The sequence below is a fragment of the Cinclus cinclus genome, chromosome 25 (assembly GCF_963662255.1).
Source record: "Cinclus cinclus chromosome 25, bCinCin1.1, whole genome shotgun sequence".
NCBI classification, from domain to species: Eukaryota; Metazoa; Chordata; class Aves; order Passeriformes; family Cinclidae; genus Cinclus; species Cinclus cinclus.
The window spans coordinates 976,553-1,003,012 of NC_085070.1; the positions used below are offsets into that span (position 1 = coordinate 976,553).

The 26,460-nt window shown below is 48.0% G+C and overlaps 1 protein-coding gene across 2 annotated transcripts in view; it reads left to right on the plus strand.

Annotated features, from left to right (window-relative positions):
• ARHGAP32 (Rho GTPase activating protein 32) overlaps positions 1-26,460 on the plus strand; it is a 145,509-nt gene that overhangs the window by 91,922 nt on the left and 27,127 nt on the right. The window contains exons 12-13 of one of the 2 annotated variants that reach the window (XM_062508564.1): positions 888-962; positions 20,228-20,377. In XM_062508564.1, coding sequence (XP_062364548.1) covers positions 888-962; positions 20,228-20,377 — 225 coding nt within the window. The remainder of the gene's footprint in view (positions 1-887; positions 963-20,227; positions 20,378-26,460) is intronic. The other variant, XM_062508565.1, reaches the window with a different exon arrangement.

Below are 26,460 nucleotides of genomic sequence, written 5' to 3' on the forward strand. Positions count from 1 at the left end.
TACTTGGGTTTTTTTAAGTATGAAGGATTTGAGGTCTTGCTCAGGTTTTGCTGGTGCAAGGGGAAAGTTCGTTTCTGGTCTCATTTAGGCACTGAAGTTCTTTTTTGGGCTCAGATAAACGAGCTGAGCTCTGGACAGGGAGGCAGGGGCTGGAAGAGGATTTTGTAACTGGGATGAAATGCCCCTGACCACAAGCCCAAAATCTTTTGTCTCTCAGGCACAGCAAAAGCTGTTCTTGCATGAGCTGTGCTGTGTTAAAAATCCATGATTTCTCTTCCAGCATTTGCCAACATAAGCTGGCATCTATTTTATACAATTTTTAATACTCTTTTTATAGTGAAAACTCTGCTTAGGGTGGTCTGTGCACAGCATCCCAGAATCCCAGACTGGTTTGGGTTGGAAGGGAGTCTATAGAGATCATCTGGTACCACCTGCTGCCATGGGTAGGGACTGGAATTGGGAATTGGCTTGCACACACTGTGCTCACTCCTGAGCCAGCTCCGAGCCCAGTTGTTCAGCCACCAGCACCATCCACTTCATCTCCAGCAGCTCAATTTTCCAGGGATTTGGGTGTTCACACAGCTTAGTTCAGCTCACCTCATAGTTTTTTGCTGTTCACGCTGTGGACTCAGTGGATCACCTCCCTCCTGCTCCTGTTTGCACAGACATTGATGGGCAAGAACAATTCAGGCTTAGAACAGCCCAGAGAGGCCCCAGCTCTGCATGCCCAGCACTGACCTCTGGATTTCTCCAGCTCTGTCTCTCTAATTCTGTCTCTCCACATTGAATTGTTGGTCTCCTGCAGTCCCTCCAGGAGATTTTTAACTTTGTCCTCTCTCTTGCCTTCTGTCTGTCCCTGTGCCCCTGCCCCTGACCCTGATTATCAGATTTGGAGATGGATAATGTAAAACCAGGCTCCGCATTTGTTACCGAGGCTCTGAACCAGCCCCTCCTGAGCTCAGGTAGAGCCTGTTCTGTGCCATCACTCTCTGTCCTAACCATGTCTAACCGTGTATGTGGTAGCAATAACCACTCACTAACCCCTAGGCTTGCTGGCAGTAACTTATATTATATACAGTAACTAGCTGTAGTGTAACAAATAGTGAAACAGAGAATTATTAATTTCTTTTTATATTAAAACCTGTTGGGTAGAAAAGCCAGTGCCTGGTTCTAACAACCCATCTTCTTAGGGGCAGATTTTCTGCAAATGATTTCCAGACCCAGTGAGTGAATCCAGATCTTAAGGTGATGCTCAGCACACCTGGGCCTTGCCTTGTGCACACTCTGCAGTATCGGCAGCCACGTGGGTGTTAATCTGTGTATCAGAAATCAGCTTCTTCCCTCAGCTTCTGCATTTTTAAATATAAAGCATTCTTCTTTTCCCAGGCTTTCAGTTTGTGCCTGACTATCCAAAGAGTTTGCCAAACCGTCTGTGATCACGCTCTGAAGGGAAGAGCTTGCTTGAATAAGAGAGTGAAGAAATGTGGTTAAATATATAGATTTATGGCAATGGAAATGACCCTCCTGTGTCCGCAGTGCACTGGGAGAGCAGAAAACAACTGTGTTGTGTTGTCATTGCCATGACAACGTGGCTGTTGCTTGTCAGAACTGGCACTAGGTGAAATTAAAGTGTTCCAGTGGAACTGAGGAGCTGAGATGTGTCCCTGGTACATTTTATGTAATTAAGGTTTGATCCTCAGTTATTGAGAGGTATTTGACAACAGACATTTCCATTTATTTGCTTGTTGTGTTAAATCATACCTGGGCTTCTGTTTCCCTTGATCTCACAAGTGCCTGGAAAGGGACTGTATGTGGCACTTTGGGAGAGGCAGAGCAGCAGTGTGTGGGAGCTTTATTTCTAGGCATGGCTTGGCGGCAAGGCAAATGGCAGAGTTCTTGTACAGGCTTCAGACAGCATTGTCCCCTGTGTCCCTCTGTTTCACTGAGTCCCTTAGGATTGGGGTTGAACTGCACCTTCCTACACCTATCATCCTAAGCTGTTCCTTGGGTTAAATGAACAGGTTATTATTGGATATTTGATATCAAAGCAATGCAGCCAGTCAGAGTTCATTTGCATCCTGCTATCCACAAAACCATGCAGTCATGGAATCCCCTGAGCTGGACCCACAAGGATAATCCAATTCCACTCCTGGCCCTGCACAGACGCCCCAAAATCCCACCTTGTGCCTGAGAGCATTGTCCAAATGCTCCTGGAGCTCTGGCAGCATTGGGGCTGTGACCATTCCAGGCAGAGGAAGAACCTTTTCCTAATACCCAACAGCACTGGTAGACCATTTCAGTTTATCTTTATGAAGGAGCCAGTGCTGGTGCAATTCAGTGACTGAAGTACTTGGTAGGTGCCAGGCATCTCTTCTAATTGTATTTGAACTAATTGCAAATATTCTTGTAGTTTAGGTGTAAAACTCTGCTTCTGCTGCAGTTCTTGTCTGGATTCTTATTGTACCTTCTCCAGTCATCAAAGGAGGGTTTATTCTTAAACTAGGCTTTAGGGCTTTATTTCACTCCCATCAGAAGTGCTGAAAGCTTGCTTTAAAAAAAATAGTATTTTGATGGTAATGTGGATCTTGGATACATTAGGAATACTAAACTTCACCTTCAATAATTGTGTTGTTTTGCTGGATTTCAGTGCAGTGAGCTCTGGAAAGTGTTTATTTACCCTGAATTGCTCCAGTAATTACCGGGTTTTAGTAGAAGGGCATTTATTGTAGGGACTGCCCAGGACTATAAGACTGTTTAGTCTTTTTAGGTCTTTAAATCTGTACTGCAGATCAGAACTGCAGCAGCATTTTCCTGAGTTTTTAATGTCCTTGGAGTCTTTTTCTCTTTGCTATCCTTCCCTTGTTTTAAGCACTTCATTAGTCTTTTGTTCCTTCCCGTTTTTTTGGCAGAAAGGGATGAGAGCTGTGGGCTGATCTGTGGAAGTGCTGCTAAATACAGGATTCATCTGGTCCTCTGTGAAATTTGCACCATAAAATCTGTGATTCCGCTGGAAAAGTAGGAGTTGAAGAGAACAGCTTCCTGAGCCTGTGTGCTGGGAACAGACATGGCAGAAATTCTGTTCCCTGGGCAAGTAGGAATGGGATGTAGGAGCATCCCAAAAACAGCAGCAGCAGCATCTGTCCTGCCTGGGATGAAGAGCCCTCTCTGTGGGACTGGATTTGGAGAAAGTCCCTCTATGCTTCAGCCAGCCAGGCAGCACCACGTGTGTTGTTGTGCTTTTCCAGCAGTAGTTTGGGAGAAGGAACCAGCAGGGCTCTGGATCTGGGTCTGCTGCTCCACTCTCCCTTTTCCCACGGGGAACAGGATGCTCTTGGCATTCCATGGAAGCACAGCACTCCCAGAACCAGTTGTGCAGCTGAAGCTGTGAATGATTTTCTAAATGTCCCATTTCCTTTTTGCAAGGGAGCAGGCTTTGGATGTTCCTCTAGACCTGCATGAGAATCCACCTGAGGATTCCACTTAATGTACCATGGTAAGAGTTGCAGACACACAGGATGGCAGGGAATTGCAGTTTTGGGAGTTCTTCACCAAACTGAGACAAGTGGTGGATTTACAAGGAGCAGGTTTTAGAGTTAGAAGGTGTTAAATATTCTTTCTGCAGCCTCTGTCTATGGGGACATGTTTTTATTTGTAATATGCTTTTTTGCCTTTTGCCTTCAGTGGCAAATCCGAAACACTTTTCCTGTTCACCTAAACAAAATCTCCAAGCCATGGCTAACTCCTAAGTGAGAGATGAGCAGGAATTTTATTTCACAAAGTTCCTAAGGATGCAGAGCATTAGAGAGTCAATGTATTTCTTCTTCCTCTGTATTCCTTTAATCCTTTTATAGTGCAGATGTTTCTGACAATGGCAGTGAGAGCCAGGAGGGCACTTCGGCAGTGCTTTAGGAGCACCCTTTGCTATTCCTTACCCCACACTGAGGAGTTTTAGGTGATGTTGGTGCAGTATTTGCAGTGAGAACAAATCCATGTTTCTGTGACATTTCCTGGGTGCTATGGAAACTGTCTGGGTGGTTCTCAGGAAGTTTGAGTGAGTTGGATGACATTTTCTTCAAGTGGCTTGGATTTTAAAGCCTGGAGTGGAAGAGGAGGATTTGGAGCTTAGTGCTGTGTCTGGAGGGCCGAGGGGAAGCTGGGGCAGGGCAGAAGATCCAGCCTTTGGAGAGAAGCTGGACTGAAACAAAAGGGACCCACAGGCTCAGGGACCCAGGAGCAGGAGGAAGGTACCCTTTGGTCCTGATGTTTCAGTTATATTATATCCTCTTTTCTTTTTTAGCTGAACTCAAATAGAGTTTTCTAATCTATGAAAGCCCTGCTGGAGTCCTCCCAGCTCCGAGGGAGTGGATCCTGTGTCCCCTCAGAAAGGGCCATGAGTGCAAAGCCAGTGGTCCCAGGGTAGTTGGTGGACACCAGTATTGTCCTATGGGACCATCAGGTGCAGGCTGAGCCTGGGGATGCTTCAGGGACCTTCTGCCTTCTCTGAACAATCCCAGTAAGGCACAGGTGGAGTGTCAGTGAATGAGCCTCTGTGTCCAGCCCCCAAGTTTGCACTCAGGTTTCTCTGGCATAGCTGAGTCTCCTGGAAGTATGGAAAAGAGGCCACACAGAACTGGCACAAAATATCCCATCTCTGCCCACCCCAACCCCCTGTCAGGATCCAGACTCCTGGCCTGTGAGCCCTTTAGCAGCTTTGGGGAGCAAGGGGAGCAGCAGAGCTCTGCCAGTTGAGGAGCATCCTCTTCTCCATCCCAGCATATCCTACATCCCCACTGGGAGGCACTGCTGGTGTAATTACAGCACTGGAAATCAGCCTCCAGGCCCAGGGAAATGCCTGGAACACAGGTAGAGGGAAGAGCCAGATTAATTGCTGTGTTCTCTATAGCGCTGTTTCTCCTTATGTGTGGTCACCAAGGCTTTGGAAAGAAGCTGAGCCCATAAACAGCAGCTTCAGGCATCTCACACTTCGACAGGTCATTTTGTGGTGAGCCTTGGCCGTGTTTCCTGGGGAATTTTAATTGGAAAAGGAACAAGTGTGGTGTGTGGATCTGTGCTCAGTCTGTGCACATCAGTTCATGAATAATTGCATAGGTCTGTGTTCTGTGCAGGTAAGAAAGAGCTGTGTTAGTGTTTGTTATGGAAACATTTCTGGTGTTTGAGAAGCTGCATCCCCCAAAATAGCTGAGTAGTGTGAAGCAAAGCAGTGAAACTTGGCTGAGTGCAGGGTGTTGGAGACACCAATGTGCTTCAATAAGGCCGCTTTCCTTTTCACTTGTTCTATGCTGCTTTCTCACTCTGCCTGCTCTCCACTTAACTCAGGTTGGGCGGGCTGTTATTTTTAAACAAGATGGGTTTTTTTCCTTTCTCACAAGCTCTGTTAAAATGGGACTTAACTGTAATAATAGTTGGCTTAGCAAAACTCTGCAGTTATGCTAAAAGCTCTGAAATAATGGCAAGAGGGAGTTTGTTCTGCTCTGCTTTCCCTCTTCTTTTCTTCTGAATAATTCTGTAAATTAGTGTGGGAGCCAGACTGTGGCTTGGAAGTACTTCAAGCAGCTTTAACCATAAATGATGGCACAAAGCTCTGATCTCTTCCCTGACCTTTGGATTTATCAAGGGTCATGCCAGTGCGTAGCTCAACTCTGCCATTAAAACCTGGTCCTGGGAATTTGACAAAGGTTGAGCAGCTTCTGTGCACAAAGACGTCATAAATGGAATAGTTGGAATATTTTTCTTGCAAGCCATGACAGACCATGGCTCCATCCACCAAAAGCTCAGTCGCCACATGGTACCACTGTGCCCAGAGCTGCTGTTACTGCCTTACCCCTGGCAGTGTCCAAGGCCAGGTTGGAAGGGGCTTGGAGCACCCTGGGATAGTGGAAGGTGTCCCTGCCCATGGCGGGAATGGGACTGAATGAGCTTTAAGGGTCCCTTCCAACCCATTCTGGAATTTGATGATTCCATACTCTGTGACATGAGATACCTGGATGTCAAATCTGGTTGCTGTTAGGTTTGAATGAAATCCAGTCATTTAAGACATTCCATGCCATGATGTGCAACTCTGTTTAACTCCCCACTCTGCTTTCAATCTATAGTTTCTCAGCAACACCCCTTATTTTTAAAGGGGTTTTTGTTTATTTGTGGGGGGTGTGTGGGTGTGCGTGTGTGTGTGTTTTGGGAGCAGCTCACAGCACAATAAATACAGCTGAGTAAGAAGCATCATTGGAAAATCCTGACTGTCCACCTCCTAATGATTGCTTGAACCTCCTTCAGTGGTTACATTTGCAAAGCCAGAAAGTGGAAGAAGCTACAGGCTGCACTAATAACATTCTCTGTGTTGCTTTGCCTTCCCAGTTCTTCTGTCTGAAATTACTTTTTGGAGAACAGAGTGAACTTGAGGATTGAATTTTTGACCAGCACACAGATGGACTCTTTTTTTCTGTGGTTTCAAGTGCTTGGGCTTCTTAGCTGGGTTTAAAAGATAATCATTATTTGCCTCCTCTGCTCCGTGGCAAGCAGACCAGCCCCTCAGGAGCGGGGAATGCATCTCTTTCACTTGCTTAATCTAAAAAAAATAATAATGCTTACAATGTCAGGCAGAGGAAAATAGAACAGAAAATGAGACTCGTGATTATTTTTTTTTTCCAATCAAATATTCAGAAGCAGCAAAAGACATCACAGTAATGTTCAGTGCAGTGGAGAGCAGAGACCCCTGTGCAGGCACAGAAGGTCCCAGGTGCAGAGGAGTCACATCTTGGTTGCTCAGGTTTCATTCCTAAAAGAAAGGCAGTTTCTAAGAAGTATTAAAGATTTTCCTTTACAGGAAACAAAGTGCAGATGGGGGAAAGGCGTGTCATTGTACACCAGGTAGGAAAATACCTCCTCAGAGCAGTAATTGCAAAGGTAAAACCCAAGCCTGAAGCTGAGGCAGCTCTGTGTTACTGAGGATGCAGCTGTTACTTTCCTGCTCTGATTAGCAAAAATAGGATTGGGCAGCTCCTGGCCAGAGTTTGAAACGGGGCACTAGCAAAGTGTGTGAATGGGGGGATCACCAGCCTTGAAGGAGCCTTCCTAGCCAAGCCTGGCCTAGAGTAAAAAGAAAAAAAAATATATAGGCAGCATATAACACATCCTGACAGCTTTGGGCAGCTCAGTGTTACTGATCTGAAGTCCTAGATGCTATTTGGAATTGTACGTGCATTTTGCATGTTAATTTGGAATAGCATTGCTTCTGCTGTATTCATCTCTGTTGGGATTTTCCCAGCTTTGACCAATGGGTTTGATCAAAAGAAAGAATGTTCCCAGAATGGTGAGTTTGGGGAAGGGACAGAAGGGGAAGGGTTTGTACTTGTAATTATTCAGAGAGAAATGGATTTAAGGGTTGTGCTTGGCTGCTGAGGTAAACCCTGGTGTGATGGTGTGCTCCTTGTCCAGACCAAACAAGTCCAGCAGTGAATACCAAGCATACTGAGTAGCTGGAGAACAGGATTGTTGGGAGATCTGAGTCAGCAAACGGTTTTGAAAATAGCACGGAGGAGAAAGCATGAGCACTCAAAGAAATGAGTTTTCCCTTCCTGCTCATCAAGATGTCTGCAGATAGAGAGGCAAATTCTTCCTTAATCGTTCTGACCCTGAGGTTGCCTACCTCTAACTGGCAAGCTCACATTTTAAAGTGAGTGACAGCAATTACTGGGATTGATGTACTGGTGTTAATGGGGGAGCTCGAGGTCAAACAGCACAACGGCAGAACTTATCCCACAAATCTGCAGTAAATGCATGAGGTCACAGCTTCACTGGCACTAGGAAAAGGCTTGGCTGAGGCTTCCTGCCCTCCTGGCTGTTGTTCCTGCTCCAGATGCTGGCCGAGACTGGGCAGGGATGGCAGTGCTGGAGTCAGGTCAAGTCCCAGGGTCTCTGTGCTCTGCCCTGGGCTGGAGCCTGGCTGGAACTGGGTCACTGCGAAATGATCCTGTCATTTGGCTTTGCTTTCAAACAGCAGAACTCCCGGAGAGTTTTTAATTTGGTTTGTTTTCAGCGATCTGATCGTTGATTCAGCTCAAGGCGAGCAATGGCAGGGGCATTGTTCCTGCGCTGACATTAACCGGGACACGCGGGGTGTGAGGTGCGGTCCCCAGGGCTCGGGGCCAGCCTCTGTCCCATCTGCAAGATGGGACGTGCTTCCCCCAGAGCACTCAGGCATGTCCAGAGTCCCTCCCTTCCTTCTGGACATGCCGAGACACATCTTCAGTGTGATTTGCAGCGGGAGCAGTGACTGAGGGATAGGCATGGTGACACAGATGTGCCCCATACGCTCTTTCCTGGTGGGATTGGGCTGTGGCCCTCGCCACAGCATCCTCTGTAGTTTTTGTGGCATGAAGGAGCAAGGAAGGAGGAGGTGGATAAAGGTGAGTGCAGCTTTCCTGGGCGGAGTGTTTTCCTGCAGGTGCTGACAGGCTGAGGGGATGGCACTGGGGCTGTCCCCACGGTGGAGGTTACGTGGGGCGAAGGCAGTGGTCAGACCCTCACAGAATGCCAGGATGGGTCAGGCTGGAAGGGACCTCAGAGGGTCACCAGGTCCTGGCTCCCAGAGCACAGGCATAGGATTGTGTTTAGTGGGTTCTGGAAGGAATATCTCCAGTCAGGGACACTCCACACTCTCTCTGGACAATCTCTTCAGTGCTTGATCACTGCACAGGAAAGTTTCCCCTCACGTTCAGCTGGAACTGCTCGTTCCTCTTGTCTTATTGCTGGGAACCACCGAGCACAGCCTGATTCATCTCAGCATCCCCTTTCTAGATTTTTGTATCTGGGATTTTTTTTATATTGATATTTTAGACCTTCCCCAGACGAGCAGCCGTGTGCTGCCCTCCATCCCTCCCTGCCCACCCTGCGCCCTTTGCCGGCCCCGGGAGGGGGGACAGGAGGGTCCCGGTGCGGGGACAGCGCCGGAGCGGCGGCGGGGGCTGGGGAAGAAGGGAGTGAGGGAAGGGGGAAGGGGGGAAGGAGGGAAGGAAGGAGGCACCTGCGGAGGAGGAGCCGGGGAGGGGCTTGGCAGAGCCGCAGAGGCTGCGAGCGGCCGGCGGAGCCGAGAGCAGGGAGCCGGGCCAGCCGAGCGGGGACCCAGCCGGGAGCAGGGCCAGGTGAGGCAGCGATAGCCCGGGTTACCCGGCCGGGGACTCGGGCAGGGGGTGGAGGTGTCTGCGCCACTTGTTGCTTAGTAACTTGCCAGGTACTTAATGTTTGTGTGGGGAATGAGTGGCTATGGATGAGGATTCTTCTTTCCCGGTGGTGGTGGTGCATCGGGAAAGAGGCTCTTGGTACCTAACACTGGATATTGGGAAGAAATTCTTGCCTGTGAGAGTGATGAGGCCCTGGCCCAGGGTGCCCAGAGCAGCTGTGGCTGCCCCTGGATCCCTGGCAGTGTCCAAGGCCAGGCTGGATGAGGCTTGGAGCAGCCTGGGACAGTAGAAAGTGTCCCTGCCCATGACAGGGGTGGGACTGGATGGGCTTTAAAGTCTTTTCCAAGCCAAACCATTCCATGATTTGATGGTACTTAACAGCCCCTGGCTGGGCCTGGGGGTGCTGAGCTGTGCTGGGGTGTCCTGCCCAGGACAGTGCCTGGAGCGGAGCTGATCCTGCACGGGGGTGTTTTCAGCCAGGTAAAATATACCTGGTGTCAGTAACGTCTCTCTGATCCCTGGCTGCTGGTTACAGACCTGTGCTTCTGCAGTGGGAGAAGATCCTTGGGGATCCATGCCCTATTGCAGTTCCCTGGCTTGGTGACCAAGTACCCATTAAATTTACATACTTACCCTTCTCCCTCTCCTTGCTAGTTGTTTTACTTTTGTTTCCCTCTAACTAATCTCTGCCTTGAGGTTTCTATTCCATCTTGCTTCACACTGGGTCCATAGTTGTAAACTGTTTTATTGCTTTTGTTCTCAGGTCATGAGTGTGTAGCAAACTGGAGCTGTTAACGGGAGTCTCTTTCATGTACGGGATGATTGCTGTGAGGGTTGCCACCCAGATCCCAGCAGAGAAGGAATTCCAGCATGCAGACCCACTCTACCCCAGCTGTGATGCTGGGGCTGCAGGGCTGGAGTTCCTTGCGTCCTTCTCAGATGTATACCTCCCTCCGAAAGAGGCAGCTGACAGAGAGGAATGTCTACAATTTAAATTTCAATAGATTTTTGCATATCACTTTATCCTTTTGTCTTCCCTCCCTCCCCAGACTGGCACATCCCTAAGAATTAATATTATTGATGCTGTGGTCAGGAGAAAGTGACTTCCTATTTAAAACAGCCAGCCTGTTGTTTGCTGGAGCCCTGGGGCAGGGAATGCACACTCTGGAAAATAAAATTCCCAGGGAGAGACATTATTGTGATCACAGTAGACACTTTGCAAGTAGCCATGGCTCGTCTGTTCATATTTGTTCAGAAAACCTCCTAAAAGCCAGAGCCTGTTTTAAGGACTGAATGCTCTACAGGATCTGATTATTTGTGACAGAGAAGACAGGAGGCCTTCCCTTTCCACTCTTCCTTTGTTCTGGGCACCACACAGGCTTGATAAAAGAAGCTCATTTGAAATCAAAGCCCTGCACTGGGAAGTGAAAGGAAAATAATATAAAGCAGGCAAAACAATACATTATCTTCATTCCTAGGTCTTAGAAAGCAGGTTTAATTCACCTCAAATCCCCAAACTTTTAGGTCCAATTTTCTCTTTCAGTGAAGTTTTTTACATTTCTTTAGCTGTGTAAGGAGAATGTACGTGAAAATGTAGTTTTTATCCTCTTCTAGCTATTGTGTCTTTTTTGTGCTGTATAAAGTGACTGTAATGTGAATGAAAATTGTGGTTATGGTCTTAAGTATTTTTTTTTTCGTTTCCACTCCAGGTGAGTGAAAACTTGATTTCCATAGGCAGAATCATCTCAGGGCTTAATGCAGGTGTTAATAGCTAACATATGAACAGTTTAGGAAGTCAGGGCTGTAAATAGAAGAACCAGAGTGTTTTGGTCTGGGAAGGATAGGTCACTGCAGTTTGGAAGTAACTGGTCTGGGCTGCAAATGCTTGCCCTCTGGTCAGTGAAAATGAGAGAGGCAGTCTTTGGGAAGAGACTGGGAGAGCAGCAGGGGTGTTCCCTGTCATACTGGGAGTACCACCAACCTCAAGATAGCCTGTAGGTGAAGACTGAGGCAAAGGCTGTGCCATGGGCATCAGGAGAGCGAGGCAGTGTGCCTTGAGCCAGGCCTCCTCCTGTTTCCGGAGGGATCGCTCCTGCCCCTTCCCCATGCAGTCAGAAGGGTTTGTTTCTTCCTTCCCCATTCCTTCCTAAGGTCTTACATAAGAGCAAACACCCTCTCACTGTGGGATCGGGCTCCATCTGCCAAACTCCTCATTATTGCACTGGTGGTGTTTGTTGATGGCTCTCAGATCCTTTTCTATCCTTGCCTCCTCCCACCGGCCTGGCTGGAGGAGCGCAGCACCGTCGTCACTCCAGCAATGCTGGCCAGACTCATGTTGTCTTGGGAGGGCTTTGGGCTGCCTGCCTGTGTCCAAAGTGCTTGAAGTGATGCAGGATCAACTTGGGCTACTGTCAAGATTTTGGAAGATCTCCTGCAGTGCTGCTACCACTTGCAGGAATTGCGTGGGCAAGGCTTGGCCGAGCTGCAGCTCCATGGGGCTGTTGGGAAATGTTTTAATCAGGGAAGGAGCTGCATTGGAGCACAGCTGAGCTGTGAGCTAGGCAGAGCAAAGTCACTTTGCCTTCAAGTGAGTGTGAGTTTGGGAGCAGTCACCTGTTGACTTCTCTGAGGCCATGGCCACTGGAGTCAGGACAAAAAACGTTTGGTTTAGACTGTCCTGAAGGGAGGTTGAGGTTATCCATTAGGCAATTCCATCTGTGTGGATAGCTAGCAGCTCCAGTCAGCTCCAACAGGGAATGTGTGGCATTGCCATCACTGTCTCTCTGTGGATCGCATTCCTGCTGGAGATGACTGGTGAATTGGAGAAGGTTCTGGCAGAGATGGCCCTGCTCTGCTGTCACCTAATGCCAAGGTGACATCTTGCCTCTTGAGTGTTCTTCCATTTCTCCCTGAGTTGGAAGTGTCTGCAGAATTACCCAGCACAGGGTGCTGGTTGTTGGTGTTCATGCTTACCCTTAGTGCTGCTGCCCCAGCTGAGGTGTCAGAAATTCTTCTGACCAGTAACACTGTTCATGGGCCACATCATCATAGCCCTTGGGGTTGTTCTGAAGCTGGGTTTCTTCTCAAACTGTGCAAATTGTGTATCAGAGATACCCTCAGGTTACAGGGTCACATTCTCTTCAGTGGGAACATAGGGTTGCACACAGGCACATTTTTGTGTCAGATCTCACATCTTTGGGTATGGTGTGAGCTTGGCCATGTAAGGTCAAACAGTCCTGACATGTCAAAGTTAATGTGGCTTGGAGGCTGACACCATTTTCCTGATAGGCAGTTCTGGTGTTCAGTTTTGCCTGTGATGGTTACCTGAGTCAGAGCAGCCTTTCTGAAGGATTCTCAGTCTCCAGGGTAGGTGAGATAAACAAAAGGACTGCATTAAGCTTTGCTAGAACACAGAGATTTAGCTAGAATGAAAGAGAAAAAAGATATTTCAAGTGTCTCTCTGGATATTTTTCTCCTAGTTCCACATTTCCCAATTTGCTCCTCTTGTCTTTCAGTTTTGCTGCTGGCCCTGTGGTCTCTTTGTATCACCTGAGCTGCTGACCCCACTGCCACACGTGCTAAATCTATCAGTTTGTTTTTGGCTCCCAGTCCTTTTCCAGATTGGGCCTCTAATTGGTTTCCTTTGCGCTGCAGCCCCATTATTTCCTCCCCCAGTTACCTGTCCCAGCCTGTCCCTGCTGCATCATCACTGGGACTTTGTTAGTCAGCACTGTTGTTTTTTTCTAAAGTACAATTTAAACTTGTTAATAGAATTCGTAGATTGACCTTGCTGGCCCTTGAACCTTTGAAGCCTCTCTCATGTCTCTGTTAGCCTTCAGCTACATAAATAACTGATTTATATCTCCTGGCCATGTACCACTACCCTAGGGCAGATGTGCTGTCCTTCAGGGATCAATTCAAAGATGTCCTGGGGTCTGTTTGTTCAGGAGGTCAGGTTGTATCATCTTAGTGCTCCCTTGTGGTCTCAGATTCTGTGCAAACATCAGTCATGTCTTAAGGCTGGAAAATAGCACAGATTTCTTGGTATCTGACATAGGTGATGGACTTTTGCATCAGACTAACCTGGTGATTATCATTCTTAAGCTGTTACAAGCACTCAAGTAAATAGGCAGAAGAGTACAGAAAGAGCTTTTGCTGTTGTACATTAGCTCCTGGTTCATGTCTGTGTTTTCTCATGGCCATAAAGAAACTTCTCTAGGCAGTTCACACAGTAGATGATCCTCATGCAAATCACTACAGACGTGATTTTTGTTAAATGAAAGTAGCCACCATGCTGGTAGCTTGTGGATTTGCAGTGTCCTGTCTCTGGCAGAGGAGTGACCAGACCCAGATGCAGCAGAAGCTGAAGGAGTTATGTAGTTGAGAGCTGCCAGGCTGGTGGATCTCTGGTGCCTGATGTTCCCATGCTGACCAAGAGGAGCCAACCTGAGCTGAGGGCTGCTGTTGCCAGGGATGGGGAATAGCTGGAGTTGTGCTGAGGTCATTGCACAGACACTGCCCAAAGGATGGCTGCAGGAGCCTGGGCAGATGCAAGAGTTTCTGCTTCCTTATTACTAGGCTTTGTGAATAAACAGTACCGGCTCTTATCAATGACCTACTTTACTCTCCATATGCATGGTGCTCTCATGGTAGCTGGAAATCTGTCCTTTTCCTTGGCTGGTTCTTGTCTTAGTTAACTTGAATGGTTTTTATCAAATTACACTGGAATTAATCACCTTTCTTCACCTCGGAGCCCAGCCTTAACAGATGGCAGCCTGGCAGAAGAGAAATGCTGCAGCATCAGAAAACACACATTTATTTTGCTCTTGTTTATGGCAAACCAGTCAGTACACATTCATGAAAGTTATTTGAGATAGAAAGATGTTTTTAAACTCTCATATATATGGAATTTTAATTTATCTCTTGAAAATCTTTATGCCTGCTGAGGGAGCCCATTATATAGATTAGTGAAATTATTGCCATGTTGGTCCTTCTTCAAACCCAGCATCCTGTTCAAGGACTAAGGGATGGTGCTTGGTGATGTGTGGTTCCACATTCTGCTTGGGGTTTTTAGGGCTGTGTAAATGAGCTTCCAAAATAGAATGTGCTGTGGCAGGAGGGAAGGAGGAAAATGTCTTGTTGCTAAGGAACATGACAGAGAACTGGGAGATGTGACTCAATTCTTGGCTTGGCATCACTTCTCCTCGGTGAGATGTGGGTCTGCAGAGAAGGTTTTTCCAAGTGTGAGGGGATGGATATCGAGTGTATTGGCTGATGTTTTCGGGAGGGGTCAGGATAACTGATGCTGTGTGGGGACCCAGCTGGCCTCACTCTGCTCCCACCCTTCAGTCTGGTCCTGAGTGTGCAGAATCAGGAGTGCAGGAAATGTGTGGCAAGAAACAACCCCAGCTCCTCATCTCCTGATTCCTGGTGCTGCTCTTTTATCAGAAGAGTCTGTTGTTTCTCCTCTCCCCGCAGCAGTTTAATTTTAGAAGAGAATGGCTCTGGAGGGACTAATAGCCTGGAAAAAAATTTGCCTGGTTTGCTGTAAATCTCCCTTCAGAGAGGATGGATTTCGCTATTGTTTTGTAATGCTTTTCTTTATGACATTCCTGCACCTTTTTCCCTCTTCGATTTTGTGCCTGCCAGTGCAGTTTGTTGATTGCTGTGCCACAGGTGGTGGTGTTGTTTTGGTCTCAGCACCAGGCTCCCCTCGCAGTGGGTGCCAGCTGGGTGCTGTGACCTGTAAAATCACTGGAAATAACAGAAACAAACAGGCTGCACATGTGCTGGGAATGTGGATCAGCAAACACCCTCCAAGATTATTCTCTTGGAGTCCAGGTTTGCTAACCCTGCATCAGAAAACATGGTGCTATTACCCTGGGAAGGGGATTTTGTCAAACCCCAAATATTAATGCTAGCAACAGGGAATGGGACAGGTGCGCTTTGTTTGTGGAGCAGGGGCTTGTTTTCCCTTGGCAAAGGCTAATGAGGCTGCAGGAGACAGGCAGAGGGCTTGGGAAACAGGAAGGGAATGTTGCAGAATGTCCTGGAGGAATTTGCCATTGCCCTGGATGGGGCTTGGAGCAACCTGGTCTAGTGCAACGTGTCCCTGCCCATGGCAGGAGTTTGGAACAAGATGAGCTTTAAGGTCCCTTTCAACCCAAACCACTGTGGGATTCTGTGTTTAGAATCTGCTGCCAGGTCACCATTTGCCTGGATGTCCCCTGGCCTTTGGGAAGAGGCAGGATGAATCAGCTGGGATATGCTGGCCTGCTACAGGGCTGGCAGGGTTGTGTTTTGTTCTCCAGCCTTTGCCTCACGGGGCTTTTCTTGATGAGCAGAACAAATCTGGGGACACAGTAAGGCAGTGTTTGTTTGTTAAAAGGGTTTTTCCTGCTTGGTCTCTATGATCCAAAGCCAGGGAATCAGAAGGAGCCAGTGCTCTTTGCCGTCCTACCTTTTCTTCTGTGGGCAGCACTTTGGGCAGTTGTAATTAAATATTGCAGTGGTCTTGGGAAGGATTTTGTGGCAAGACATCACTTGCGGAGTTTGGTTGGGTTGTGGTGTTGTTGCACTGTGCTGTGAATCCCAAATAACTGCATCCCTAAGGAATCCATGGGGCACAGGAGAGATCAGGACCAGGGGGAACAGGTCGGTTCTGGGCTGTCTCACCTGGGTTCACCCTCACCTGGGCCCAGCTCTGCCCTAAGAGCATCAAGTGCAGCAGATTATTCCTAATCCGGGGCATGGCAGTGGCTCAGCTCAGCCTCAGGGAACAGTGTGGGGACACCTAGGAGTGCCACCCTGGGCTGAGCTCAGGCTCAGGAGTCCTCAGCAAATCCCAAAGGATCCTTGTGGGCTTCCAGGGCGGTGAACTTCGTTGACCAAGAGTGTGAAGGTGATGAAGAGCTGATCACAGCTCTCCAGTAAAGCTGCAGAAAACATGTCCTGAGGGTGAACGAGCCCTGCTTTTAATGAAGTGACTGTTATTTAATAGCTTTTAGCAGTGTCAGGGGGATTTGGGGCCTCACTTGCACCACCAGTGCTGGTGGTGGAACAACAGCACTGCCTGAACCATAAATGTTCCTGCGGGAGGTACTGGGCAGCTTCCCAAAGCCACAATGAACTACCTGGCACAAGGATTCCTTTTCCTTCCTCCCCTTCCCACCATGTAAAGGCTTTGGCCAGCACAGTTATGACAGCAAAGAGGAGGAGATTATTACATGTTCCTAACTGACGCATTTGTGCCAGCAAAACTTCAGAAGTGGTCCAGACTCAGGTGGGGCTTTTTCAGTTGGGTCTCATTTGGGGTTTTTTTGCAGCCAGGCTCTGTCAACTGGATGGATAATTTCTCTTTGCTTCTTCAGGCCAGAATATTAAGCCAAATCTGCCTTTCTGAGGAAAAGCAGCCCTTACTCTTTCTAGGAAAGTCTCTGTTTCTTGGTAAACAATGTGTTTTATAGTGGTTAAGTCTGAGGTGGAAAATAATATGTATAAATGTTGGAATTTTTGTTTAGTTTGGTTTGGCTTTCAGTTGGTAACTTAAATCACAGCAACCGTTTGAAATTGTCTGTTAGTAATGCTGGTTCCTGAATTTATTTCTATGAACGCTGTGTGTGGAGACGCAAGCTGTGAGTGGATCAGCTCTGTCGTGTCCCTGTTTTATTAGGTGGGACCATAATGGTAGGAAGGGGTTAATTGTTTTATCCACATCTGGTTTGTATCACTTGTAGATTTATTTCAGGTCTAAACCCTGTGCCTTGATTCCTTGGTTTTCCTACAGTCACCAGTTCTGGGTGCAGAACAGTTGTTGGTGCTGCAGCAGGAGAGCACTGCTGGTTGCTGCTGTCACCGTCGCCTGTGGGGCAGCAAAGCTTTGGGATGGGTTTTTTGGAGCAGAAAACATGGATTCTGGAGCATTCCTGGCAGCTTGTGCCATTGGTACTTATCCAGAGCCTGGGTCTGCTGTGCTGCATTCACCTGAAGCAGAATGCAGCAGGAATGAATCCCTCAGGCTGCCCTGGTGGTTCGAGGGTCTGTAATGCCGGGGGGTGGATCCCACCTTTGCTGCTGCTGCAGGAGGCAGTTCCCACAGCTCAGGAGCGGAGCTCATCCCTCTCAGACACCTACCTGCTTTTGTTCTCCTTAATAACCTGTCAGCAGGGAGATGACTACTTGGATTTTCTTGCTCTTCTCATGTTCTCCCCCACCCAGCTGAAACACAGGTGAATCATTCCTGCGTAGGTACAGCCTTCAGAGCTGGGTTCAGCCTCAGAGAGGCTCTGCAGAGCAGGCAGAGATCTGGGGTGAGCAGAGCAGACTCCGTGTGACCAAGGAGCCCTGCAAACACTTCCACAGGCTGGGGATGAGGGAATTTCTGGTGGTTGAACCTGCCCTCACAGAGTCCTTGGCTGTTGCACCACTTGTCTGTGGCAGGGAGTTTGTGGGAGTCTGCTTAAGGGTGCAGAAAGCAGGACAATTATTTTAACCTGTGCTGAGTGGCTTAAAGGCAGAGCAGATTTATTGTGTTTTAAAACCTCAGGTCACTTCTCTGGTCAGTGATGCTAGTGCCAAGCCAAGTACATCTTTGGACCATGGAAGTGCATCCATTACAGTTTTGGTTTTTTTTCCTGGTTTTAAGGCTGAGGTGACACCCAAAAGTCCCTTGTTGATCTGCATTAGTAGTAGAATTTCTTCAGTACTATAATTGAATGCATTTTTCTCCATTTAAAGTCCATTCTCTGATGGGCTTGTTTTTCATTAAGTCAAGCAAGGTACATAGTATACAGAGTATGAAATTATTCAAGTGAATACACATATATTAATGATTGCTTTATTTGGATTAGCAGGTGCTCTGTTTGCCTCTTGGAAAAGCATCTGTCTCAGATCTCTCACCTCCAGTGGTGTTACCACAGCAGCCCGAGGTTGCTAACCTTGGAAATTCCACACTAGTCAGGATGTAACTGTCTCCATTTATCCTTGAGCTGCACTGATAGGAGGTGATAAATGAGCTGTTTTTTTCCTGTAATGGATACAACCAAACCCTATCCTAACTTTGTTTGGCATATCAGCACAATCTGGTCCTTTATTGCGTGCAATTAAAAAGCCCTGTCAAACTGCAAACACTCCTTTAATTAAAGCCCCCCACAGCCACAGTTTGTCATGCTCAGGGCTCCTGTGGTTGTTAAATAAATTTGGTTTGATTGCTGAGGATGCAAATGTGGGGTTTGGAGATTTTGGGATTTCAGATATTCAGGTGGTGCTGAGGATCAGTTTGGTGTTGTACTGCTAGAGGGGACTTTGTGCAGAAGGAGAAGTTTGCTTTCCTCACATCAGTACAAATTTGTTAAGGTTGGTGGAATCAGGTTTATTATATATATAAATATATTAGGTTTATTACATATATCAGAGGGACCATGTCAACGTTTGGTAAAATGGAAGGAGAAATATTCAGCTGTGTGAAGGGATTAAAGCATCCTGAAGCATTGTGTGATATAACCATGATCTTGGGACAACATTTTCCATGTTTCCTGGTTGAAGGCACCCCTCCCTCGGTGAAGCAGTGCCCATCCATCTCTGGTTTGCTGAGTCCCAGTTTCAGAGCTGCTCTCTGTATTTCACATTTCCTTAGGCAGCAGAGGTGACACTGAAGGGATGAACCTTTGTCCCCAAGAGTCTTTGCTTCTTTGGAAGGTGTTACTCTGCTGATATTTGATGGCAGTATTTGTGGGTTTAATGCAGGTGAAATATACGGTTCTTGTATTTTCTGCCTGGGATGAAAGGGAGGAGCAGGGGAGGGTGATTGCTGCTGCTGCAGATGCCTTTACAACTTCCTGAGCTGCAAAGGTTTCCTCACAAAGCACAGCCCTTTGTACCCAGTGGTTTGTTCCTTCAGCAGAGCTCTTCTGTTGAATTAAACTGCTTTTAAATCAATCGTGTACACAGTGGCACTTTTGTCGGGGAGGCTCCCAGGGCCTCTGGAGGAGCATTGACATTCCAGGGCATTGTTCTTCTCCCATTCAACCTGAGCCCTGCCTCTCCCCCCAGGGCCAGGTCACTGCTGTCACCCCCTGCTCTCCTTAGCCTTGCACTGGGATTCAGCTCCTGAGCTGGTGATTTTAGCAGAGGGACCAGTTTCCCCAGAACAGCCCAGAGAGACAGAACAGGAGGTTGGACAGTAGCTCCTGAGCCACATCCTCCTCTCTTTGGAGGCTGCTTCTGTTCATTTTCGAGAAGATAAGCTGCATTTCTTCAATCATCTGCCTTAGTGACCTGTTCAGTGGGCTGGATGGTGGAGTCTCCATCCCTGGAGGTTTCCAAGGGACACCTGGATGTGGTGCTCAGTGCTTTGGACTGGGTGACAGGGTGGGGATTTGGCACAGGGTGGATTCAGTAGCCTTGGAAGGCTTTCCCAACCTTAGTGGCTCTGTGATTCTGTGTTCTTATTTTATGGTGGCTTGAGAAGGGAATTGCTGGGGCTCCGGGGTGATGACTGTGCAGGTGCAATAAGGGGCACTGAGGCCTCGATGTGCTGGGAGGGCAGGTTGGGCTCTCAGGGAGCTCCACCTGCTCAGTCTCAGAGAGTATAGTCAGCCCTTTGTTCTGGGGGAGCCTCACACCAGAACGAGGGCCAGTCACAAGTCTTTATTTCTGTGTGTAGATTACACATGGGTGTGCACAAGGAGATTGCCAGATTTCTCAGTTGAGCCTCATTCCCTTTCCCAGAGATGAAATTGCCCCTCCCATGCTGCCCACCGTCAGCCTTTCAGGTGCCTCCTGCCTGGAGCTCCTCTACAGAAAAAAGTGTCTTTGTGTTGGTCCTTCCTTTCCAGCTTGCTCCTGGTAACTCTGCACTAGCCTAGGGTTGGGACAAAAGCCAAGTCTCCGTTTAGTGTCAAACCTTGGAAAATCTGCTCCTGTAAATAATTGCTATTAATGTCACTACAGCTCTTATGTGTTCTGTAGAAGGAGTTCTGCTCAGTGCTTGCCAGGTCTGGAATGACGTGGTTGTTCCTTGTCTTATGCAGTGTCAAAGAAGCACGGGAAGCTTATCACCTTCCTCCGGACATTCATGAAGTCACGCCCAACGAAACAGAAACTGAAACAGCGGGGGATCCTCAAGGAAAGGGTGTTTGGCTGTGACCTGGGGGAGCACCTGCTCAACTCCGGCCATGACGGTAAGAAACAGCCTGCTCCTGAGTTCTTCCTCTATTGGGAATTTGTTAGGGTAATTGTAGCTGTTCGGGGCCATGTTGGGGGACAAATGTGTGACACAAATCCGTGCTTGAAAGAGAAACTGAGGCTAATGAGAAGCAAACACTGTGCTTTGACGTGGGAAGTGTTGTGGTTTGATGTGGGAGCTCTGAAGGTGGCTGCAGCTCCTGCAGATGGGTTTTCAACCTCTTCAAGTCTTCAAATACATTTTTTCCAGGAATATAAGCTTTATTTGTGTGTCAGTAGTTAATCGACCGGCATGTTAAACCCCTACACTTCTCTTAACTTGGTACCTTTGTATGATTCCAGCACAATTTGCAGTGTAAGTCCTTCATCTGCTTTTCCTTAGATTTCACAGGATTTACTGGAATTAACTGGATATAGTATTTCCTTACAGATGATTTTTCCTCTCTGTTCAGGGTCCCTTTTCCCTCCCCATCAGCAGTTCAGGGAGGCAGAGGAGAAAACCTCTCCATTCCAAGAAAAAAAATTACACAATTGTTACCACGCTCCCTGGGATGAACTTCAATTTCACAGGCTCTTTCCTCCCCTTTCCTTGTGCCACCTCCAGTGCAGGTTCCTGCAGTGCTGAGAAGCAGCCAGAGTACTGGGATGCTGTCCCAGGTCCCCAGGCTCAGCCATTCCCATTGAGAGTCCACATCCAGGGATATCTGGGAATGCAGCCTGGAGCAGCTGTGGGCTCTCTCTAGCTGGTTTGCCCAGGAGTTAAGGCTGTCAGGAAGGCAGTGATGGGATCTGTTGGGTGGCTTTGCAGCAGATCCCTTGTGCCAGAGTTGTCCATCTGATGTCTCCCAGATTTTGTGTGCAGGCAGAGGGAGAAGTGACAGGATGTATGGGGCAAAGAAGGAGTTTCTCTCTTAAAGTTGTTTTCAGTGAGTCTTCAGACCCCTTGTTTGTTCAGATGCCTTTTGAAAAAGTCAAAGGGCAGGGAGTAATTTCTGCTCTTTTTCCAGATGATTTGGTTGGTAACAGTGATGTGCACTCCTTCACCTGATGTGTTTCTCTACCAGGTGGTGCAGAGTATGTGCTTGTCCTTACGGAGTCAGAACTGTGGCAAGGCTTGTTGGCCTTGCAGTTCTACAGTTGGAACCTGTAGAGATCCTTACTGGGGTTTGAAAAGCACCAGAGATGGTCTGGAGACAGGAACAGACAGTGACCCATGTGGAACTGCATCAGGAGTAGGTGACTCACAGCACTGCTGGCTCTGGAGCTGGTTTTATGTGCATGAGGTGGAAACACTCTTGGAGGGCAGGAGCCAGCAGAGTGAGCTCATTGATGGGAAGGAGGGAATTCCCTTTCATCCTCAGCCCTCCTGTCTGTTTTCCTTAGGCACAAGTCAGCAATGGCCAGAGCTTTTCCCTTCCCTGTGCACCGACTTCTTCTCCTGGTTTCAAGCTTATTTAGCATTCAAAGACACATCCTGAGCTGACTAAACTGCTTTAACTGCACTTGGGGTTCTTGTTTGATGGTTTCTGGGAGCTCTGTCCTTGTCCTCTTCTCTCCCTGCCAATTCCACATATCAGAGTGATACTGACTGGTCTTTGCTAATGAGGTTCCTCAGCTCAGGAGTCACCAGCTGCTTTCACCGTTGATTTAATAACCCTTTCCTCACTCCCTGGAGTGAAGCAGATCCAATCTGAGTGTTGCCAGCAGGGGCATGGCTCAATTTTCCACAGCAGGATTGTTGTTTTCTGTGTGATTCAGCTTCCTGAACTGTATTCCAGCTGATGTCATCCCCAGGATGGGGCTCGTTGAGACGTTTCTGGGTCCCTGCGAGTTGGGCTCTATGCATGCACAGCATTTTAAGATCCCCTCCTCCTGTAGCATTATTGTAGCTCAGTCGTGGAGCCTCTTGAGTGCTGACCTTCTGAAAGAGGCCTGAGGTGAATGAAAGAAGCTCCTTCTCATAATCAGAAGATCAAGTGCTTTTTCCAGGAGCTCAGAGCATGCTGTGGCTGAAGTCTGTGTGTGGTACCTGCTGGTGATATTTTGGAAACACAACTTAGAACATGAGAGTTCAGAAGAACAAAAAGAACCAAGTACATTCATTGGTTTGTTTAAGCTTGTGTTAGTTTTGTTGGATCAATGTCCAATCCCCAAAAATACTCATTGGGGCTGAAGGGGCAAATGCCACTAGTGATTGCAGTGAGTGTCAAGGCATCACCTCAAAAATGCAATATTGAAGCAAACTGGAGTTATGCTAAGAGTTTTCTTAGTTACCAGCTTTGTGGAGAATGCAAATCTTCAAGAATTTGCTGAGAAACAACACGAGCAGCCCAAATTCTGTAGTGATGAATCTCTGAAACTGTGCTCATTTTTAGTGAGCAGGAAGCAGAACGCGAGACTAAAAGGGATAAGGACAAAAACTGCAATAAGTGTAACATTTTTGTAATAAACCCTGCACTGAGGCAGCTGTCCCAGATTGCTTAACCAGGAGAAGAACGTGTTTGCTGTGTACCCAGACGGGATTTACAAACACAGAGATGTTTCACTTGCTGCAGTACCTTGTCTTTCTATGGGCTCAGCAAGTAATCACTCATTCTGCATCCTCTGAGCTGCTGTCGGGAGGAGGATAAATTTGGCATGGGATGCACAGGAGGAAAGTGATGCAGGAATGTGCCCTGGTTTGCTGTTAGGGAGCAGTAGCCCTGGGATGCCATCCTGCACAGCTCCACGTGCTGCACTTGCCAAGTCCTGACTAGCAGAGCATTTGTGGTGGTTATTGAGTTTTTGGGATGGGGGTGGGCCTGTGCCGAGGCCATGCTCTCCCTGATGGAAGGTGCCTCCCAGGCTGGCAGGACAGAACCTGCAGCTCTAAAGATCAGGGTATGATATGTGTGTGCCCAGGTTTCTTCCTAGGGAAGGGTGTCTGGGGAAGGTGGGAGGAGTGCAGTAACAGGCTATGGTGCTGTCATTTCCCTGAGTTCCTATGTGGGTCTGAGCAGGAGCACTGAGCAGCTACAGGGAGGGAGATGAGGATTTAACAAGTGTTTACAATAACCATGTGAGGGATGAGCAGTGCACCCGAAACCCTCCTGTGTTTCTGGTGATTCATGGTGGGTATTGTAGTGAGTGCTGGGCAGTGTCCCGGGGCTTGGGTTTGGTATGTTTGCTTTTCAGTTCCTGTTTGGTTTGTGCTGACACTCTCAGCTGTCCAAACCCTGCTGGAACCCTTCTGGGGTGGGAGTTACACTTCCATGAAGTGCCAAGCAGTTCTTCCCTAAAGGGTGTTGCAGGTGAGGGGAAGGAGGGAAGGAAGCATTGTTGTCCAGTCTCTGGTGAGGCTCTGAGTCATGGGCAGATCACAGGATTTTTTTTGAAAATCAGCTGTGCTCCAAGGTGCTTGGGAAAGAGGGAATTGGAAATCACAAGGCTCCTGGGCATGGGGCTGGGTAATGCATAGGTGTGCTGCTTCCAGTGAAAGTCTCAGCAGGCTGTCCTTTTCTTCTCTCTTGTCACATGTCAGTGCTGAATGGGCTGGGACCTGTAGGAGTAAAACCAGTTTTGATACGAGGGATTTTGGACTTCTCTGTTGGCAGAGCCTGTGGTAATGCTCCCTTCAAGTATGTTGGTTTGCACAATATTTCTCCAGACACCCCATGGAGCCTGCCTGAAGAGTCCTGTCTGCATGCCATCCAGTGCCTTACTCATCTCTTGGTTCCTGCTGGGTTTGGTGTGCTTCCCTGCCAGGGAAGCGTCACTTGGCAGCAGACCAGGCTGAGCAGGGAGTTGCTGTTTCTCTGTTGCCCTCAGAAATGCTCCCAGTTGGGTTGGTGCAGTTGCCACCTGCCTTGCTGGTTTGTTTTACAAATTCACAGGGTATTCTCAGTTGGGAGGCACCACAAGCATCATCTGGTCCAGCCCCTGGCACTGCTCAGACACCCCAACAGTCCCACCCTGAGCATCCCTGGCAGTGCTGTCCAAAGGCTCCTGCAGCTCTGGCAGCCTCGGGGCCGGGACCATTCCCTGGGGAGCCTGGGCAGTGCCAGCACCCTCTGGGGGAAGAACCTTTCCCTGATCTCCAGCCTGACTCTCCCCTGACACAGCTCCAGCCATTCCCTATTTCCTGTCACAACTTCATGGAGCTGTGAGATACAGTAAATCCACCCCAGTCCCTGACTCCTGAAGAGACCTTGTTCTTACTCCCTTTGTAGGCAGAGATTCTTGTTTTTTTCTCCAGGTTTTTTCTCTGTTGAAGGAAACTAAAGAGAACTTAAATTTAGCCCAACCCAAATTAACAGGATTGTGCTGGCAGAGGATGTTTGTGGAGTGTGGGAGCTGGTGGAGTGCTGCATTGCAGCAGCTGCACCATGTCCTGGTTCCTGCCTCAGAATGTTTGGCCAGGGAACTCCCCACAGCTCCTGGGGGTGTGACATGGGTGGGAGTGAGGGGCAACGTGCTGCTGGCCTTCAGGAGAAGCTCCAGGAGCTGGGCATGTTCTTGATGAGCTGATGGAGGGACAGGGGGTTCAGATGGAGCCACAGTGCCCACAGGGAGCCCAGGCAGGGCTGGGGCTGCTCCGGAGGGTGGGATGGGTCAGCACAGACCAGGCTGGGTCAGCATCCAGCACCCACTTGTTCTGTGAGTGAGGAACTCCTGAGCTGCAGCATGTGAGGGGTTACTTAACAGTGTACTTTTTATTCAAATACTCCTGGGCATCATGTGCTGGGATTGCTTGGACTGACTGCAGAGCATGGGGATACTGTTCTTCCAAGCCAGAAGTGTTCCTATTGCCTATCACTTGTTGGGAATGACCCTTTCTCCTTTAGCTATTGGACTGAAGCAAAAGCCAACCCTGGGGTCCCCCAGTGAGGTGGTGTCACAGATTCACCTTGAGAGGTCATCCATCATACAACCAGCTGTATCCACAGAGGATTTTATAGGTTCATGGCACATGACATTTTTTTGTACCGCTATGCCTTTGTCATATTCATACCTCATCAGCTTCAATCACTGGAGAAGGTACATTCACAAATGAAATTTTTAATTGACAGGTTTCCTGTAGTGAAGGATCTATGTATGATTTTTAAATTTTTATAAAATACCCGTGCTGTGTGGTCAGCAAGAGACATTGAATTCTGCTGAAGATGTAAATGCCTACAAAAGACAAAGTTCACTAACTCACCTGATCTTCCTCTGTGTCCTTCCTGTTCTTCCAGTTCTCCACACTTACTCAAATTAATTTGGACAGGCGGGTAGAATTAAATAAAAAAATAAAATGGAAGCAAATAGCAGAAAATAGCAGATAGGGGATCTGCATCCCTTTATATACTGTGCAGGAGTAGCAAGGGTTTGCCAGGGATGGTTTTATTCTCCTGTGCTTGTTCTGATGCTCTTCAGAAAGGTCCATAGCAGCACCTTGGGGTTCCTGGTGACATCATGGCTTGTTTGGGGTCCTCTGGAGTAGTCCATCCCTTGGAGCCATCCCATCCCTGCAGCTGGGTGATGTATTTGTCTCTGATAGTAATTTATGGCAGAGTTTGGTACAGAGGGAACTGTTACCAGAATAGAGAAACACAAGGAATGAGATCTTGGCAGCTTGGCTGGAATTTCTGAAAGCCTGGTTTCCCTTAGCTCAAGCACAGGTTTGGCAATCTATGTCATCCCTTTGGATTCTGGTTTTGATGTGAGGAGCCCTTTTAGCAGCTCAGAATTGTCATTATCATAAAAGGCTGCCTGGCTGGCTTGGAATCCTGAAGGAAGCCTTGATTGGGAATTCAGGACAGCTGAGTCTTACAGATTAAGTAATTTCAGTTTTTCTTGGTAATTTAACTCCAAGAGAGTGAATATAACCAGTGTCCACTCTGTTATTGTCATGTCCCTATCCCTGTGCATGGCAGGGATGGGACTGAGAGAGCTTTAAGGTCCCTTCTGACCCCAGCCTGTCTGGGATTCAGTGTTCTGATGACCCAGGTGAAATCACTGCTCCAGATGGCTTTACTCCAAGATTTTCTCTTGAGAAAGACTTGGGAATACTTGCAGAGCTTCCACATGAAATGGACCCTCACTTTTTACCTGCAGCTCC